General features: G+C 39.5%; 1 protein-coding gene and 1 pseudogene across 1 annotated transcript; one reads left to right on the forward strand and one right to left on the reverse strand.

The window, feature by feature from the left end:
- Positions 1–3,359: 3,359 nt before the first annotated feature.
- On the forward strand, positions 3,360–5,530 carry LOC116205552. The gene is made up of 4 exons (XM_031538180.1): positions 3,360–3,989; positions 4,135–4,245; positions 4,361–4,526; positions 4,969–5,530. Exons 1-4 carry the CDS (start codon positions 3,433–3,435, stop codon positions 5,107–5,109), a joined length of 975 nt encoding a protein of 324 aa, XP_031394040.1. The 5' UTR covers positions 3,360–3,432; the 3' UTR covers positions 5,110–5,530.
- A 2,141-nt stretch (positions 5,531–7,671) lies between these two features.
- LOC116202852 lies at positions 7,672–9,465 on the reverse strand (annotated as a pseudogene).
- Between the last annotated feature and the right edge of the window lie 9,728 nt (positions 9,466–19,193).

The raw sequence follows: 19,193 nt of genomic DNA on the forward strand, positions 1-19,193 counted from the left end.
TAGAGTATGATAATGACCATAATTAGTTCCATTTAAAGAAAATGTGAGTACAGCTAATTTAAATAATTTGATGTAAGTAACTTTCATATTCATTAAACTAGTCAATGGCTTCTCCGCAATGTCATGGGGTCTATTTATGAATGCAACATTCAGAATTAGCTAGCTAAATTCTTCCTCCTCGTTTATGCATGTGCAAATTTCAGAATTAGCTGGCTAAAGTCCTCTTAGCTAGCTTATTTTACAACATTAGCTAGCTAAGCTTGCGTTTGGTTTTCGAATTGGATAATAATTGAACTCAATTTGATTTTATACAATGATTGTAAGTATTGACAAATATATTAATGTATGAGAATATATATAAGTATGTATATATAGATGTAAAAGTTGATGAAAAATTTATGATTAAAAATTAATATGTATATATAAATGTGAAAATAAATGAAGAATCTATTATTAAAAAAATTAATGATAAAATTAATTAAAAAGTAGCATTATTAAATTTAAAAATAAAAAATATAATGATTGTGTTGTTGAATTGATGAAAAAATAAAATTTAGTTGAGTTAAAGTAGGAGTGTGATTGAGAAAACAATTGAAGCCCACTATACTCAAGACGTTGGATCTAAAATTAGCTAGCTAGGGTCCTATTTTGCAGATTATACTATGGAATATGATAATTATCCCATCTAAAATAACATGAACAGCCAATGAAGAATAATGCGACTGTATATAATGCTTATAACTGTTAAAAAATTGAATAACAAGAAATCAACACAACTCCCACAATACAGATCTATCTGATTGTTTGGCCCGCAATACACTCTTGAGCTCTCTCCATTTTAAAGACTTTTGTAGCACATTGAATGCTAAAATAACAGCTTGAACAATTGTAGAAAAAGATATAACAAGCAAGCAAGTGTTCTATCCATCTTTCCTCTTCCAAAGTAGGTCTCGGAACGATCTCCTTCCAAAGTTCAAGCCCTTCAAAGGAGGGCAAGATTCTTAGCTGATATTGACAAATTATCTCATGATTCGAGAAATCTTTCAAATCATGAGAAAATTTTCATTATTTAGAAATTTCTTTAATGTTATATTATCATATATAAATAATATGGACAAATAGTTCGTTGACTGAGAATTTTATTTTTCAATAATCCATTGAACGAGAATTTAGTAAAGTAGAAGTTCATTGAACCGCTCAATTTAATGGGAAATGAATGGTTTTATAATTCGACACAGTTATCTCTTTCTTCTCTCACTCCTGAACTTTTCTTTTGACAAACTCTTTCCATTTTTTACGAACATTTAGTCATAGAATTTTTTTTATATTAACATTTGCTAATAATATGGGCATGTAACCAAAATTCAACAAACATAGATTGATCCAGGCGCTTGATCCCCTTAAATAAAGCTTCGAATTTGATTCTTGCGAATGGAAAAAACTTTGAATGTGAGAATTTTATCCCATGGTGGGCTAATCCACCAAATTAATTAGGACGTGTTGGATTTCTAGATGTTAGGATGCACATGAAAAAATTCAAAATTCATCGAATAATTCAAATAAAATATAGTAAAAGTTCATTGAACGGGTTGTTCTAACCCGTTTGATTTCGCAAAATTTTTTAACTATATTTCACTTAACCCTACTTATCTTCAATTCAAAAACACAATTATTACTTTTCACTTTTTCTTCTATTTTTGTAATCATTCGATTCAATTTTTAATACTAAATTCTCTAAACCATTCATTACTTTTTTCACAGTTCAACAATACAATAATTACTTTCTCTTAACTATTTATTATTTTTTTCTACAATTCAATAACACAATCATTATTTTCTCTCAATTATTCATTACTTTTTCACACTTTCTCTCATAATTCAACAACACAATCATTATAAACTAATTAAAACCAAAACTCATCTTAATTCTAAAATCAAACACAACAGAAATGTCAATTCAATGTGAAACTAAAAGGTCGAATCTTTTACTTTTGCTCTTGCTTTCTTTGACTCTAGAGCTTTTGTTTTGAGAAGCTATTTCCATCTTTGAAATTTTTTTAAATTTTTAAGAAATTTCTTTAATTATATATTACCACATATAAATAGTATGGACAAATAACCAAAACGAATTGCATGTGACACAAACAATATATAGTAAAAGTTCATCGAATGCTTATTAAAAAGTCAATTTAATCTGAAGTTGAGAGTTATTTGACATATTTAGCACTTTCTTCTTTTACCGTCCAACTTTTATTTTGAGAAACTCTTTCCATTTTTTTGGAAAACTTTAATTTTTTAATTATATATTGTCATACACAAAATATAGACAAATAAAAAAAATTCATCAAATGTGACACAAATAAAATACAGTAAAATTTCATGGAATAATAACTTAAATGACAATTCGATGTGAAATTGAGAATTTCATAATTTGACATGTGGCGCTTTTCTTAGCTCGCTCTCCGACTTTTATTTTGAGACTCTTTTCCATTTTTTGAACAAAATTTAATTTCTTAGAAAATTCTTTAATCATATATTACTGATTACCTATAAATAATATGGACAAATAACAAAAATTCATTCAATGCGATGCAAAAAAAAATCATTCAGTGCGAATTGAAAGGTAAATTCCACGCCGAATTGAGGATTTCATAATTTAACATACGTGACGATTTTTCCTCACTTTTAGACTTTATCACTCCATTTGGTTTCGTAATTAAATTTTAAAATTTTAACTCTAACTTTAACTTTACTTACTACACAACAAAAATCAACTCTTCAAAGTAAAAAAGGTGGGTCCCATACATAAACCCACGTACAACTCTATTATATTAAATTCTCTCAATTATTCAATACTTTCTCACATTTTTTCTCATAATTCAACAATACAATCATTACAACCAAATTAAAATTAAAATTCAACTCAACTAAACTCTAAAACCAAATACACTATATATGTTTATGTAGATAGATGGTATTGTGTGTGACAATGAAAATTTTGAAGCATCTTCGAATTGAGCTGATATTTAACGAGACATATAAATTACTCTAATGAGGTGATTATACACTTGAAGGATATAATGATGTTCGTACAATTTATTAGGTGATTAGTTATATGAAAAGTCTTTCATCAAGTCTTATATATACATAGATAGATATATATATATATATATATATATATATTGGTAAAAAAATATTATTAATTGGTAATTATTATTATTATTTATTTTTTCATTTTAGTTTATTTAACTTCAGACGGGGTCTGCTGCAGTTCTTCTTCCTGGAAAGCAACACTTATCGTGATCGACCCTTTTCATTTCATTCCTTCTCACCACCACCCTCCCAGTCTCCTCTCTCTCTCTCTCTCCCTCCCTCCCTCCCTCCCTCCCTCCGCCCTTTCTCTACCCCTGCCCTGCGTCCCTACAGTTCAGTATGACTAAGCACGGTGCTCCCATGGAGTTCGACTATGAACTAAACTCGCAGTCCTTTCCCTATATAAACAGCTTCCACCACGGCTTCAGCTGGCGCTTACCTCTAATGGCTCCTTCCTCCAAACCCCTCAACCCTTCGGCGCCCCCTTTCCTTCCCACGGCTGCCCAGCCGCCGCCGCCGCCGCCGGCACTCCCTCTCTGGCACTATGACCCTCATGATCTCTACCGTCGATTCCGAGTTGGTGGGCTCGGGGAGAAGGTGGTGGCCGGGAAGAGTTCAGGAGCTCCATTCGGTGTCAGGTCGCGAGTCCGGGGGCTTGTTCCGCCCAGGCTTATGTTCAGGGCGAGACATGAGCCGGCGCGGCGCGGCCCCGAGAGCAGGAAGAGGTGGGTCCCTAGGGATTCCAAAAATTGTGACGACAATGGGACAGTAACGCTGATCGAAGATGCTGCTGCTGATCATAAGGGGGACGAGGATGATGGAGCCGACAACGCTGAGCCTTCCTGGCTATGTGGAGTGACAGCCGTTATGATGCGTAACATCCCGAACCTGCTCAAGTTCGTCCCTCTCGTTACTGCCTTTATAATTTTTCCAATAACTCTAATCGGCTGATAAGTTCATATATATATATATATATATTTTCCCATTTTTCTTGTTTCTTCCCGTCCTCTAAATTAGTTTGATGTATATGTACCCTGTCAGGAGATGGGAACTGCTCGAAATCCTCGACGAGCACTGCCGCGAGGCCAATCGGGGGCACGCCCAGCTGCCGAGGTCCGAATACGATTTCGTGTACCTGCCGATCGACTACGAGTATGGAGAAGAATGAATGACTTCGTCGTCATCGATTGTACAATTTGCTTTTCAATTATTTTAATTTCCTCTTTGATGCATTAGTAATTGTTATTTTTTAATAATAAATAATCAGGAGGAAACTGAACAAGGGGTACGCGTTCGTGAACTTCACGAGCGCGGACGCGGCCGTGCGGATGGGGCGGGCTTTCCACGGAATGAAGTGGGAAGGTTTTAAGTTGAAGGATTCGATCACTTTCCGGACGAAGAAAGTTTGTGAGATATGTCCGGCGGCAACTCAGGTGAGAACTTATACCATATTTGTCGGTGACAATCTCACTTCCGTTCAGTAACGATGTTGTCTGTTTGTCCCATGTCTGTTCTTCATTTATTATTATTATTATTATTATTATTATTATTATTTTTTTGGATGAATAATGTTTGTATTTAATAACTGGTAGATAGATCGGATATGCATATAATCATCTACTGAACAGGCTGAGTGCCATTTATGATTAAATGGGCTATGCGATCACTTGGAAGGACGTTATTGTGTGCTCGTTTGATCGGATTGATGGTTGAATGATCCGGTGGTGGGATGTGCTCCGGTTGAACTTTGATTCGGCCAGCATTCTTTACTGATTCCTTCGATTGGCCAAAGATCAATCAGTTTCTCGAAAGCCATTTGTTTCAATTTTTACTAACAGATGAGTTGAGTTTCATTATCCATTCATGAAATTCTAGGGCAAGGCCAAACTGGAAGTGTTGTTCCGGAGCCGGGTGTTCCCGAGCGAAGAGTACCAGCCATTGGCAGCTGTGGCCGATCCTCGCGATGGCGTGAATGGAGCGCCATTGCACCCTGTCGGAAAACTTTCCTCCGCATAGCCCTCTCGGCGAGGTATGTTTCTCTAGAATCGAAACGACGCTAATGGGTGGGAGCGGCTATAGGAGTCCCCTAGGCGGCTGTACTGTGATATTTAGGGTTTCTCATTACCTGTAAGAAATTAGGTTTTATTTTAGAATTTCTGTAGGTTTTGCCTTATGGATGAAATTGGCTTTGTGTTTTCAATATCTCCCCGGAATTCCCAAAAAAGAAAAAGAAAAAGAAAAAGAAAAAGAAAAGAAAAATGATTTGTGTTTGTTTGGGTGTGAAAGTCTGGGGTGAATTGGAAACATGGGGGTTTTCAAAGGTTTGAAGGTGTGATGATGTATGAGGTGTTGGAACGATTAAATGGCTGTTGTTTGTTGTTGCCTATATATCCCGATATGAATGTAAAATCGACTCGTCAATTAGAAGTATGAGCTGATATCATCAATCGCGTATCTGTGTTTTGCTGCTATAATTTTTCGATTCTAGACGTGGATTGCTGTTATGCTTGCCTTGAAATCTTATATTGTTGGGTTATCTAGTATCATTAGTTCTAGGTGTGTATTATCTAATCTATCTGGTTTTTAAATTATACTTTGTTATGGCAAAATGGAGACGGTACGCTTTTCTACTGCGGAAAGTTTTGTGTCCCCTCGACGGAGAAGGCACACTTCCATAATCATCAATATATATATATATATATATATATATATAACGCATCCTACCGAAGAAAAAACATATAATGCAATTTCCACCAATATATGTATATATATATATATATATAATTCAAATATATAAAAGTTAAGAAGCCTAACAAAAAAGTGCTGCAATATTTCGTCTTCTTAGTTCATTGTTGCTCGACTTTTCAATTTCACGTTTAAATGATTTAAAATATTCATGTAATTACCTCTACATTCCCATTGATTAGAAAACTTAAAATTGGTTAAGTTCCATCAAACATTTAATAATACTACCATATAACAGGACTCACAGTAAAGTAAAAAAAAGGAAAAAGAAATGAAGGAATGGAAAGTTGAGATCCTGATCGGGCAGAAAAAAAAGCCATGATGCGGGGGACAGGTAGAAATCCTCTATGAATAGCTTGTTGGGCCGTGGCAGGTCTGATCAGATCAGATCCTACTCCTTCCCTCCCTCCCTCCTCGACAGGTAACCCTCAATCACGTCCTCGGATTTGGTTTGGCTTTCGGTTTCCCATCGCGCCGGGGGTGGCAGGGTACAAAAGGGCCCAATGATGGTAAACCTCGAACAACTCAACCGCCATTTCCACAACTGCACTCTCTCTCTCTCTCTCGGAACTCGTAAATAGGCAATGATTAGGGCGAGTTAATGGTCTTGCTTTTCTGTCTATCCAAACAGCCCAGCCTAGCAGACCTTGTCACGCATTTCCCTCATTGACATTTTGCAATAGTTATGCTAAGGTTTACGGCAAGTAGAGATGCGGCACGAGCAAGTCCGTTTAATGAAATCTCAGATCAAGTACCGTGCATCATTTAATTGGGCGCAAGGATGCTTGTCCCTGTCCGGGGCATGGGATATCAGAAAGTTTGATTTACTGAAATGTTTGTTTTCTGTTATTCGAGGTATATACGGCAACCTTGTGTAATCTGCTGTGTCCGCTCAATACAGACTTGATCTTGTAGTCGGGAAATGATATAATGAACTATATAGGGGAGTGACCCTTGTGGCCGCTCCGACGGCATGTTTCTTGTATATAGTTTTCCACGGAAAAGTTATTTACCTGAAACTTATTTTTCAATGTTTGGGAGAATACCAAGAAATCATCATGATCTCCATTTGCTTGGAGATAGTAATAACCGATCAAAATGCTTGAAAGTCAAAAAAGTCATCCCACAGCGAGCATAGATTCTCACTTATAAGAATTTTATTTTGTTGTTATTCATTCACTTTAAATAAGTAACACTCAATTAATATTTTTTTATAAACGTGTCAACTGGGCACTAGTAAAAGGGTTATGAAGTCAGAAATTGAATTTCTTTTCACATAAATTCGATTTTCCCAGTTTTACTTTTTTGTTTTTTTTTTGTAATTAAGCGAAAAGGCTTTTTTCATTGAACGATGAATTTTCTAATCATCAAATATATATATAAAAAAATTATTTTTCTATAAAATTCTTTTCTCCAAACAAACCGAACCTACATTTCCTTTTGGACACAAAAGTTATTGAAGGGATTCGAACTACAGCAACTTCATGATCTCACCTCCTGAATAATTTGGTGGATTTTATGTGAACATGGGCTTTCAATTTTAAGAGACGGGAACTCATTCTCTTACTAAACTTGAACACGGAGCCCATAAAGGTAAAAACAGTTTCCTGTCTTTGTACTTCTTTTAATGGATCGTATCCAGCATCTGTAAGCACCATTTCCTTGTCCTCTCGATTTCAATTTATCCTTCGAGAATGAAAAATAAAAATTCCAGCACGTCAACACCAGTAGATACATAAAGCCTCTGTCATCTTTGTATTGATGATGAATTTATGTCATGATCAATCCCGAACTTCTGATATTGTGAAAAACTCGGCTTGGCAGACGAACAAGTGATCGGCGAATAAAGAAGGGTATCAATTACTAAGAGACAGGTCGACCAAAGCTTCTTTAGACATTTCCTAAGGCCTTACGATGTTTGGTTCAACAACAAATACAGTCTTCCTGTGCACCAACTGATACCCGAGACCCGAAGTCTCATTATTACCAAACTATTGCAACAAACACAAATGGGAAATGAAAATCTGCCCAACAGGGTTAACGAGGAGCCTTCTTCTTCCCGGCAATAGCCACACGCTTGCCCTTCAATGTTCGGCAATTGTTCTTGGTCCTCTGGCCTCTGCATGGGAGCCCCTGGATGTGCCTCACACCTCTGTAACACTGTATTTCTTTAAGCCTCCTTATAGCGAGTGCATTGAATCGTCTCTGCAATCACCCAAAATTATGACCAACTACTCAGAAGAAACCAGAGGCAGAGGATCACTTGTGAAAGAATCAACGACCAAAGTCAACACATGGTGGCTTAAATCAATGATCAATCTCCACGAATCTGTTCACTCAAGTTTATGAACAACACATATTCTTGTTTTATGGACAATTCTATAAAATCAAAGCGAAAGATATGGATAACACCAAAAATCCAGACAATGTCAATATGGTCCAACTCGTTATAAGACTTTGCAAGAACAGCTAAAGCCTTCTGGTTCAATAATGATATTAGGAATAGAAGTAGATAGTAAAGCGAGATGCAATACCAGGTCTCCTTCGATCATATACTTGAAGACTTCGTCACGAAGAGTGATGAGCTCTTGTTATCCATGTTGAGATCGCAGGGGATCTTGCGGGCACTGGTGCGCCCAATCCCGTGGATGTACTGGAGGGAGAACTCAACACGCTTGTTGTTTGGGATCTCCACTCCCCCGACACGGGCACACTTGATGCTTAGGCCAGGGAGCTACAGATAAAGCGTCGAAAATCGCCATGAGGCCCCTCCAACCAAATTAACAACACTTGATCATAGACTTCACACGATCCAAATAACGACAGCATTCAGAACAGATAAGCATAATCTGCTAAGAAACTTGGCATTTTTACTACAAAACCAGCTTCGACAAGCATTGCTCTATAGTTCCTCTACGTCATCTCATCTTCAATAAACATCAATTGCCGTAAGAGGAATTCAAAGCTGGAACTAATGCAGCAAGAAAAAACAACAGTTACCTTAGGAGGGTTGGGGACGTGGAAGGGGAGAAGGGTGGAGAAGGAACCAAAGCTTCTAGAAGGGCTGCTTATGAGGGAGAGAGAAGGAGCCACGGGGTCGCTAGTGCTTGAGCCATTCTCCTCTACCTTTCTCCGCTTGCCGTTCCCCTCCGACTTGCTGATTCTGGTGAACTGAGGAGGGGCTGTGGCTCCTTCCTTCCTCTTCTACCTCAGCCTCGGCTTTGAGCCTTCTACCACTTTGGGCGTGAGATTTCAGTCTTCCTCTTTCTTTTTTGTGGGCATACTGTTAATCAATTTCAGCCCAGTCATTTAACAGGTACTTCATGCTATTGCCTTTGTTTTCCGGTTCACTTCAACAGACATCGAGACCACCAATTGTACAGCGATGATGAAAGAGCAAGCGATTCCACAACGCTCGTCTATAACTATGGATCTCTCCACGTCGATGATGAAAGAGCGAGCGATTGACTTGTGAGTGATATTGAGCACCTCCACCAATTCTCCAACATCATCATTTTGATTATACCCGCTTAATGAAACTTCGAACGGGTATTGTTTGCCATCTTTACTGATCACAATAGTAGTCCTCCTTGCATTCGTGATAAATTCAACTGGAACTATCTGCATCTCTATTAATTTTTTTGAGAAAAGAAAGAAAATAATTAGCGAAATCAACATCTGTATTTTTGCTGGTCAAAAATATATTTCCTGACTAGCCCAAGAAAGGGACGAAAAAGAAGGGAAAAAAAGGGAAATCTTGGTCAGGTCCCTACATGGACACAGATCACTCAAAAACAAACACAAGGGTAGAGCAACTGATAATGCAGCAGTACCCTCCATCAAAACATTTAAATAGAAGCACTTTGGAGAGTAATAAACTACTTCATTGAGCTCAAACTGCAACCTTGTCCACACACACACACACACATGTATATAAATCCCCTAATATGTGAAAAAACACACGGCAAACCCAAATACCATATGAGACATGTGCAAACTCATAGGTTCATAATCCTAGAACATAACACACTCACATGGCAACATTTTCCTATTAATATAATAATATCTCGAATACCCAAAACAATAAGAAGAAAAAATCAAATACGTTCGGCAGGAGGCTCTTTGAATTGAATATCATACAAAGATGCCAATGTTCATGAAATGTGAAGCTCGGAGAAGGGAAAAAATGAGTATGAAAAAGAAAGAAAGGATATTTAGAGCAGAGAAATGATATAATGTAGGCATGGCGTCTGCGGGGTGAGAGAGAGAGAGAGAGAAAAAGAGAGAAAGAGAGAAGGATCTCGCCTTAGTGGGAAGGAAGGATGAAGTCGATCAACATCAGCGATGATGCTCGTCAAAGGAAAGGGAGAAGGGTGGAGAAAGAACCATAGCTTCTAGAGGGGTTGCAGACGAGGGAGAGCGAAGGAGTCACGGGGGTCACCAGTGCTTGAGCCATTCTCCTTTACCATTCTCCGCTTGCCGTTCCCCTCCGACTTGCTGTTTTGGGTGAACTGAGGAGGGGCTGTGCCTCCACCAATTGTCCAACATCATCATTTTGATTATCCCCGCTTAATGAAACTTCGAACGGGTATTGTTTGTCATCTTTACTGATCACAATAGTAGTCCTCCCTGCATTCGTGATAAATGAAAATGGAACTATCTGCATCTCTATTAATTTTTTTGAGGAAAGAAGGAAAATAATTAGCGAAACCAACATTTATATTTTTGTTGGTCAAAAATATATTTTTTGACTAGCCCAAGAAAGAGGTGAAAAAGAAGGGAAAAAAAGGGAAATTTTAGTTTGGTCCCTACATGGACACAGATCACTCAAAAACAGACACAATGGTAGAGCAACAAATAATGCAACAGTACCCTCCATCAAAACATTTAAATAGAAGCAATTTGGAGAATAATAGACTACTTCATTGAGCTCAAACTACAACCTTATCCACACACACGTATATAAATCCCCTAATATGTGAAAAAACATACGGCAATCCCAAATACCGTATGAGACATGTGCAAACTCATAGGGTCATAATCCTAGAACATAATACACTGACATGGCAACATTTTCCTATTAATATAATAATATCTCGAATGCCCAAAACAACAAGAGGAAAAAATCAAATACGTTCGGCGGGAGGCTTTTTGACTTGAATATCACGTAAAGATGCCAATGTTCATGAAATGTGAAGCTCAGAGAAGGAAAAAAATGAGTACAAAAAAGAAAGAAAGGATTTTTAGAGCAGAGAAATGATATAATGCATGCATGGCGTCTGCAGGGTGAGAGAGAGAGAGAGAGAAGGAGCTCACCTTAGCAGGAAGGAAGGAAAGAAGGAAGGATGGAGTCGATCAATGTCAGCGATGATGCTCGTCAAATGAAGGGGAGAAGGGTAGAGAAGGAACCAGAGCTTCTAGAGGGGTTGCAGATGAGGGAGAGCGAAGGAGCCATGAGGGTCGCCAGTGCTTGAGCCATTCTCCTCTACCGTTCTCTGCTTTCCGTTCCCCTCCGACTTGCTGCTTTTAGGGAACTGAGGAGGAGCCGTGGCTCCTTATTTCCTCTTCTACCTCAGAGTTGGCTTTGAGCCAACTACCACTTTGGCCCCGAGATTTCAGCCGTTCTCTTTTTTTTTTTGTGGGCTTACTGTCAATCAATTTCAGCCCAGTCGTTTAACAGGTACTTCATGCTATTGCCTTTGCTTTCCGGTTCACTTCAACAGACATCCTGACCACCAATTCTACAGCGATGATGAAAGAGCGAGCGATTCCACAGCACTCGTATATAACTGTGTATCTCTCCACGTGGATGATGAAAGAGCGAGCGATTGACTTGTGAGTGATATTGAGCGCCTCCACCAATTCTCCAACATCATCATTTTCATTATACCCCCTTAATGAAACTTCGAACAGGTATTGTTTGCCATCCCTACTGATCACAATAGTAGTCCTCCCTGCATTCGTGATAAATGCAACTGGAATTATCTGCATTTCTATTAATTTTTTTGAGGAAAGAAGGAAAATAACCAGGGAAACCAATATCTATATTTTTGCTAGTCAAAAATATATTTCTTGACTAGCCCAAGAAAGGGGCGAAAAAGAAGGGGAAAAAAGGGAAATCTTGGTCAGGTCCTTACATGGACACAAATCACTCAAAAACAGACACAAGGGTAGTGCAACCGATAATGCAGCAGTACCCTCCATCAAAACATTTAAATAGAAGCAATTTGGAGAGTAATAGACTACTTCATTGAGCTCAAACTGCAACCTTGTCCACACACACACACACACACGTATATAAATCCCCTAATATGTGAAAAAACACACGGCAAACCCAAATATCGTATGAGACATGTGCAAACTCACAGGTTCATAATCCTAGAACATAATACACTCACATGGCAACATTTTCCTATTAATATAATAATAACTCGAATACCCAAAACAACAAGAAGAAAAAATCAAATACGTTCGGCGGGAGGCTCTTTGACTTGAATATCACACAAAGATGCCAATGTTCATGAAATGTGAAGCTCGGAGAAAGAAAAAAATGAGTATGAAAAAGAAAGAAACGATATTTAGAGCAGAGAAATAATATAATGTAGGCATGGCGTCTGCGGGGTGAGAGAGAGAGAGAGAAGGATCTCACCTTAGTGGGAAGGAAGGAAGGAAGGAAGGATGAAGTCGATCAATGTCAGCGAGGATGCTCGTCAAAGGAAGGGGAGAAGGGTAGAGAAGGAACCAGAGCTTCTAGAGGGGTTGCGGACGAGGGAGAGCGAAGGAGCCACGGGGGTTGCCAGTGCTTGGCCATTCTCCCCTACCTTTCTCCTCTTGCCATTCCCCTTCGACTTGCTGTTTTTGGTGAACTGAGGAGGGGCTGTGGCTCGTTCCTTCCTCTTCCACCTCAGCCTCGGCTTTGAGCAAGCTACCACTTTGGGCCCGAGACTTAAGCCTTTCTTTTTTTTTTTATGGGCTTACTGTCAATCAATTTCAGCCCAGTTGTTTAACAGGTACTTCATGCTATTGCCTTTGTTTTCCGGTTCACTTCAACAGACATCGGGACCACCAATTTTACAACGATGATGAAAGAGCGAGCGATTCCACAACGCTCGTATATAACTGTGGATCTCTCCACGTTGATGATGAAAGAGCGAGCGATTGACTTGTAAGTGATATTGAGCGCCTCCACCAATTCTCTAACATCATCATTTTGATTATACCCCCTTAATGAAACTTCAAACGGGTATTGTTTGCCATATCTACTGATCACAATAGTACTCGTCCCTGCATTTGTGATAAATGCAAATGGAACTATCTGCATCTCTATTAATTTTTTTGAGGAAAGAAGGAAAATAATTAGCGAAACCAACATCTATATTTTTGTTAGTCAGAAATATATTTTTTGACGAGCCCAAGAAAGGGGCGAAAAAGAAGGGGAAAAAAGGGAAATCTTGGTCAGGTCCCTACATGGACACAAATTACTCAAAAACAGACACAAAGGTAGAGCAACTGATAATGCAGCAGTACCCTCCATCAAAACATTTAAATAGAAGCAATTTGCAGAATAATAGACTACTTCATTTAGCTCAACCTGCAACCTTATCAACACACACACACACACACACACATGTATATAAATCCCATAATATGTGAAAAAACACACGGCAAACCCAAATACCGTATGAGACATGTGCAAACTCATAGGTTCATAATCCTAGAACATAATACACTCACATGGCAACATTTTCCTTTTAATATAATAATATCTAGAATACCCAAAACAACAAGAGGAAAAAATCAAATACGTTCGGCATGAGGCTCTTTGACTTGAATATCACGCAAAGATTCCAATGTTCATGAAATGTGAAGCTCGTCGAAGGAAAAAAATGAGTATGAAAGAAAAAAGAAAGGATATTTAGAGCAGAGAAATGATATAATGCAGGCATGGCGTCTGCGGGGTGAGAGAGAGAGAGAGAAAAGGAGCTCACCTTAGTGGGAAGGAAGGAAGGATGTAGTCGATCAATGTCAGCGATGATGCTCGTGAAAGGAAGGGGAGAAGGGTGGAGAGGGAACCAGAGTTTCTAGAGGGGTTGCAGACGAGGGAGAGCGAAGGAGCCACGGGGGTCGCCAGTGCTTGAGCCATTCTCTTCTACCTTTCTCCGCTTGTCGTTCCCCTCCGCATTGCTGTTTCTTGTGAACTGAGGAGGGGCTGTGGCTCCTTCCTTCCTCTTCTACCTCAGCCTCGGCTTTGAGCCAGCCACCACTTTGGGCCTGAGATTTCAGTCTTTCTTTTTTTTTTGTGGGTTTACAGTCAATCAATTTCAGCCCAATCGTTTAACGGGTACTTCATGCTATTGCCTTTGTTTTTCGGTTCACTTCAACAGATATCGAGACCACCAATTCTACAGCGATCATGAAAGAGCGAGCAATTCCACAGCTCTCGTATATAACTGTGGATCTCTCCACGTCGATGATGAAAGAGCGAGCGATTGACTTGTGAGTGATATTGAGCGCCTCCACCAATTCTTCCACATCATCATTTTCATTATACCCCCTTAATGAAACTTCGAACGGGTGTTGTTTGCCATCCCTACTGATCACAATAGTAGTCCTCCCTGCATTTGTGCTAAATTCAACTGGAAATATCTGAATCTCTATTAATTTTTTTGAGGAAAGAAAGAAAATAATTAGCGAAACCAACATCTATATTTTTGCTGGTGAAAAATATATTTCTTGACTAGCCCAAGAAAGGGGCGACAAAGAAGGGGAAAAGGAGAAATCTTGGTCAGGTCCCTACATGGACACAAATTACTCAAAAACAGACACAAGGGTAGAGCAACTGATAATGCAATAGTACCGTCCATCAAAACATTTAAATAGAAGCAATTTGGAGAATAATAGACTACTTCATTGAGCTCAAACTGCAACCTTGTCCACACACACACACACACACACACACACGTGTATATACCCCTAATATGTGAAAAAACACACGGCAAACCCAAATACCGTATGAGACATGTGCAAACTCATAGGTTCATAATCCTAGAACATAATACACTCACATGGCAACATTTTCCTATTAATATAATAATATCTCGAATACCCAAAACAACAAGAGGAAAAAATCAAATACATTCGGCATGAGGCTCTTTGACTTGAATATCATGCAAAGATGCCAATGTTCATGAAATGTGAAGCTCGAAGAAGGAAAAAAAATGAGTATGAAAAGAAAGAAAGGATATTTAGAGTAGAGAAATGATATAATGCAGGCATGGCGTCTGCGGGGTAAGAGAGAGAGAGAGAGAGAGAGAGAGAGAAGGAGCTCACCTTAGTGGGAAGGAAGGATGAAGTCGATCAATGTCAGCGATGATGCTCGTCAAAGGAAGGGGAGAAGGGTGGAGAAGGAACCGGAGCTTCTAGAGGGTTGCAGACGAGGGAGAGCGAAGGAGCCACGGGGTCGCCAGTGCTTGAGCCATTCTCCTCTACCTTTCTCCGCTTGCCGTTCCCCTCCGACTTGCTGTTTCTGGTGAACTGAGGAGGGGCTGTGGCTCCTTCCTTCCTCTTATACCTCAGCCTTGGCTTTCAGCCAGCTACCACTTTGGGCATGAGATTTTAGCCTTTCTCTTTTTTTTTTGTGGGCTTACTGTCAATCAATTTCAGCTCAGTCGTTTAACGAGTACTTCATGCTATTGCCTTTGTTTTTCGGTTCACTTCAACAAACATCGAGACCACCAATTCTACAGCGATGACGAAAGAGCGAGCGATTCCACAGCGCTCGTATATAACTGTGGATCTTTCCACGTCGATGATGAAAGAGCGAGCGATTGACTTGTGAGTGATGTTGAGCGCCTCCACCAATTCTCCAACATCATCATTTTGATTATACCCCCTTAATGAAACTTCGAACGGGTATTGTTTGCCATCCCTATTGATCACAATAGTAGTCCTCCCTGCATTCGTGATAAATTTAACTGGAACTATCTGCATCTCTACTAATTTTTTTGAGGAAAGAAGGAAAATAATTAGCGAAACCAACATCTATATTTTTGCTGGTCAAAATATATTTCTTGACTAGCCCAAGAAAGGGGCGAAAAAGATGGGGGGAAAAAGGGAAATCTTGGTCAGGTCCCTACTTGGACAGAGATCACTCAAAAACAGACACAAGGGTAGAGCAACTGATAATGCCGCAGTACCCTCCATCAAAAATTTAAATGGAAGCAATTTGGAGAATAATAGACTACTTCATTGAGCTCAATCTGCAAACTTGTCCACACACACATGTATATAAATCTCCTAATATGTGAAAAAAACACACGGCAAACCCAAATACCGTATGAGACATGTACAAACTCATAGGTTCATAATCCTAGAACATAATACACTCACATGGCAACATTTTCCTATTAATATAATAATATCTCGAATACCCAAAACAACAAGAGGAAAAAATCAAATACATTCGGCAGGAGGCTCTTTGACTTGAATAGCACGCAAAGATGCCAATGTTCATGAAATGTGAAGCTCGGAGAAAGAAAAAAATGAGTATGAAAAAGAAAGAAAGGATATTTAGAGCAGAGAAATGATATAATGCAGGCATGATGTCTGCGGGGGGGAGAGAGAGAGAGAGAGAAGGAGCTCACCTTAGTGGGAAGGAAGGAAGGATGAAGTTGATCAATGTCAGCGATGATGCTCGTCAAAGGAAGGGGAGAAGGGTGGAGGAGGAACCAGAGCTTCTAGAGGGGTTGCAGACGAGGGAGAGCGAAGGAGCCACGGGGGTCGCCAGTGCTTGAGCCATTCTCTTCTACCTTTCTCCGCTTGTCGTTCCCCTCCGACTTGCTGTTTCTTGTGAACTGAGGAGGGGCTGTGGCTCCTTCCTTCCTCTTCTACCTCAGCCTCGGCTTTGAGCCAGCCACCACTTTGGGCCTGAGATTTCAGTCTTTCTTTTTTTTTTTTGTGGGTTTACTGTCAATCAATTTCAGCCCAATCGTTTAACGGGTACTTCATGCTATTGCCTTTGTTTTTCGGTTCACTTCAACAGATATCGAGACCACCAATTCTACAGCGATGATGAAAGAGCGAGCAATTCCACAGCTCTCGTATATAACTGTGGATCTCTCCACGTCGATGATGAAAGAGCGAGCCATTGACTTGTGAGTGATATTGAGCGCCTCCACCAATTCTTCCACATCATCATTTTCATTATACCCCCTTAATGAAACTTCGAACGGGTATTGTTTGCCATCCCTACTGATCACAATAGTAGTCCTCCCTGCATTTGTGCTAAATTCAACTGGAAATATCTGAATCTCTATTAATTTTTTTGAGGAAAGAAGGAAAATAATTAGCGAAACCACATCTATATTTTTGCTGGTGAAAATATATTTCTTGACTAGCCCAAGAAAGGGGCGACAAAGAAGGGGAAAAGGAGAAATCTTGGTCAGGTCCCTACATGGACACAAATTACTCAAAAACAGACACAAGGGTAGAGCAACTGATAATGCAATAGTACCGTCCATCAAAACATTTAAATAGAAGCAATTTGGAGAATAATAGACTACTTCATTGAGCTCAAACTGCAACCTTGTCCACACACACACACACACACACACACACACGTGTATATACCCCTAATATGTGAAAAAACACACGGCAAACCCAAATACCGTATGAGACATGTGCAACTCATAGGTTCATAATCCTAGAACATAATACACTCACATGACAACATTTTCCTATTAATATAATAATATCTCGAATACCCAAAACAACAAGAGGAAAAAATCAAATACATTCGGCATGAGGCTCTTTGACTTGAATATCATGCAAAGATGCCAATGTTCATGAAATGTGAAGCTCGAAGAAGGAAAAAAAATGAGTATGAAAAAGAAAGAAAGGATATTTAGAGTAGAGAAATGATATAATGCAGGCATGGCGTCTGCGGGGTAAGAGAGAGAGAGAGAGAGAGAGAGAGAGAAGGAGCTCACCTTAGTGGGAAGGAAGGATGAAGTCGATCAATGTCAGCGATGATGCTCGTCAAAGGAAGGGGAGAAGGGTGGAGAAGGAACCGGAGCTTCTAGAGGGGTTGCAGACGAGGGAGAGCGAAGGAGCCACGGGGGTCGCCAGTGCTTGAGCCATTCTCCTCTACCTTTCTCCGCTTGCCGTTCCCCTCCGACTTGCTGTTTCTGGTGAACTGAGGAGGGGCTGTGGCTCCTTCCTTCCTCTTATACCTCAGCCTTGGCTTTCAGCCAGCTACCACTTTGGGCATGAGATTTTAGCCTTTCTCTTTTTTTTTTTTGTGGGCTTACTGTCAATCAATTTCAGCTCAGTCGTTTAACGAGTACTTCATGCTATTGCCTTTGTTTTTCGGTTCACTTCAACAAACATCGAGACCACCAATTCTACAGCGATGACGAAAGAGCGAGCGATTCCACAGCGCTCGTATATAACTGTGGATCTTTCCACGTCGATGATGAAAGAGCGAGCGATTGACTTGTGAGTGATGTTGAGCGCCTCCACCAATTCTCCAACATCATCATTTTGATTATACCCCCTTAATGAAACTTCGAACGGGTATTGTTTGCCATCCCTACTGATCACAATAGTAGTCCTCCCTGCATTCGTGATAAATTTAACTGGAACTATCTGCATCTCTACTAATTTTTTTGAGGAAAGAAGGAAAATAATTAGCGAAACCAACATCTATATTTTTGCTGGTCAAAAATATATTTCTTGACTAGCCCAAGAAAGGGGCGAAAAAGATGGGGGGGAAAAAGGGAAATCTTGGTCAGGTCCCTACTTGGACAGAGATCACTCAAAAACAGACACAAGGGTAGAGCAACTGATAATGCCGCAGTACCCTCCATCAAAAATTTAAATGGAAGCAATTTGGAGAATAATAGACTACTTCATTGAGCTCAATCTGCAAACTTGTCCACACACACACATGTATATAAATCTCCTAATATGTGAAAAAACACACGGCAAACCCAAATACCGTATGAGACATGTACAAACTCATAGGTTCATAATCCTAGAACATAATACACTCACATGGCAACATTTTCCTATTAATATAATAATATCTCGAATACCCAAAACAACAAGAGGAAAAAATCAAATACATTCGGCAGGAGGCTCTTTGACTTGAATAGCACGCAAAGATGCCAATGTTCATGAAATGTGAAGCTCGGAGAAAGAAAAAAATGAGTATGAAAAAGAAAGAAAGGATATTTAGAGCAGAGAAATGATATAATGTAGGCATGATGTCTGCGGGGAGAGAGAGAGAGAGAGAGGGAGAGAGAGAGAAGGAGCTCACCTTAGTGGGAAGGAAGGAAGGATGAAGTTGATCAATG

Source organism: Punica granatum, chromosome 4 (genome assembly GCF_007655135.1).
Source record: "Punica granatum isolate Tunisia-2019 chromosome 4, ASM765513v2, whole genome shotgun sequence".
Lineage (NCBI taxonomy): Eukaryota > Viridiplantae > Streptophyta > Magnoliopsida > Myrtales > Lythraceae > Punica > Punica granatum.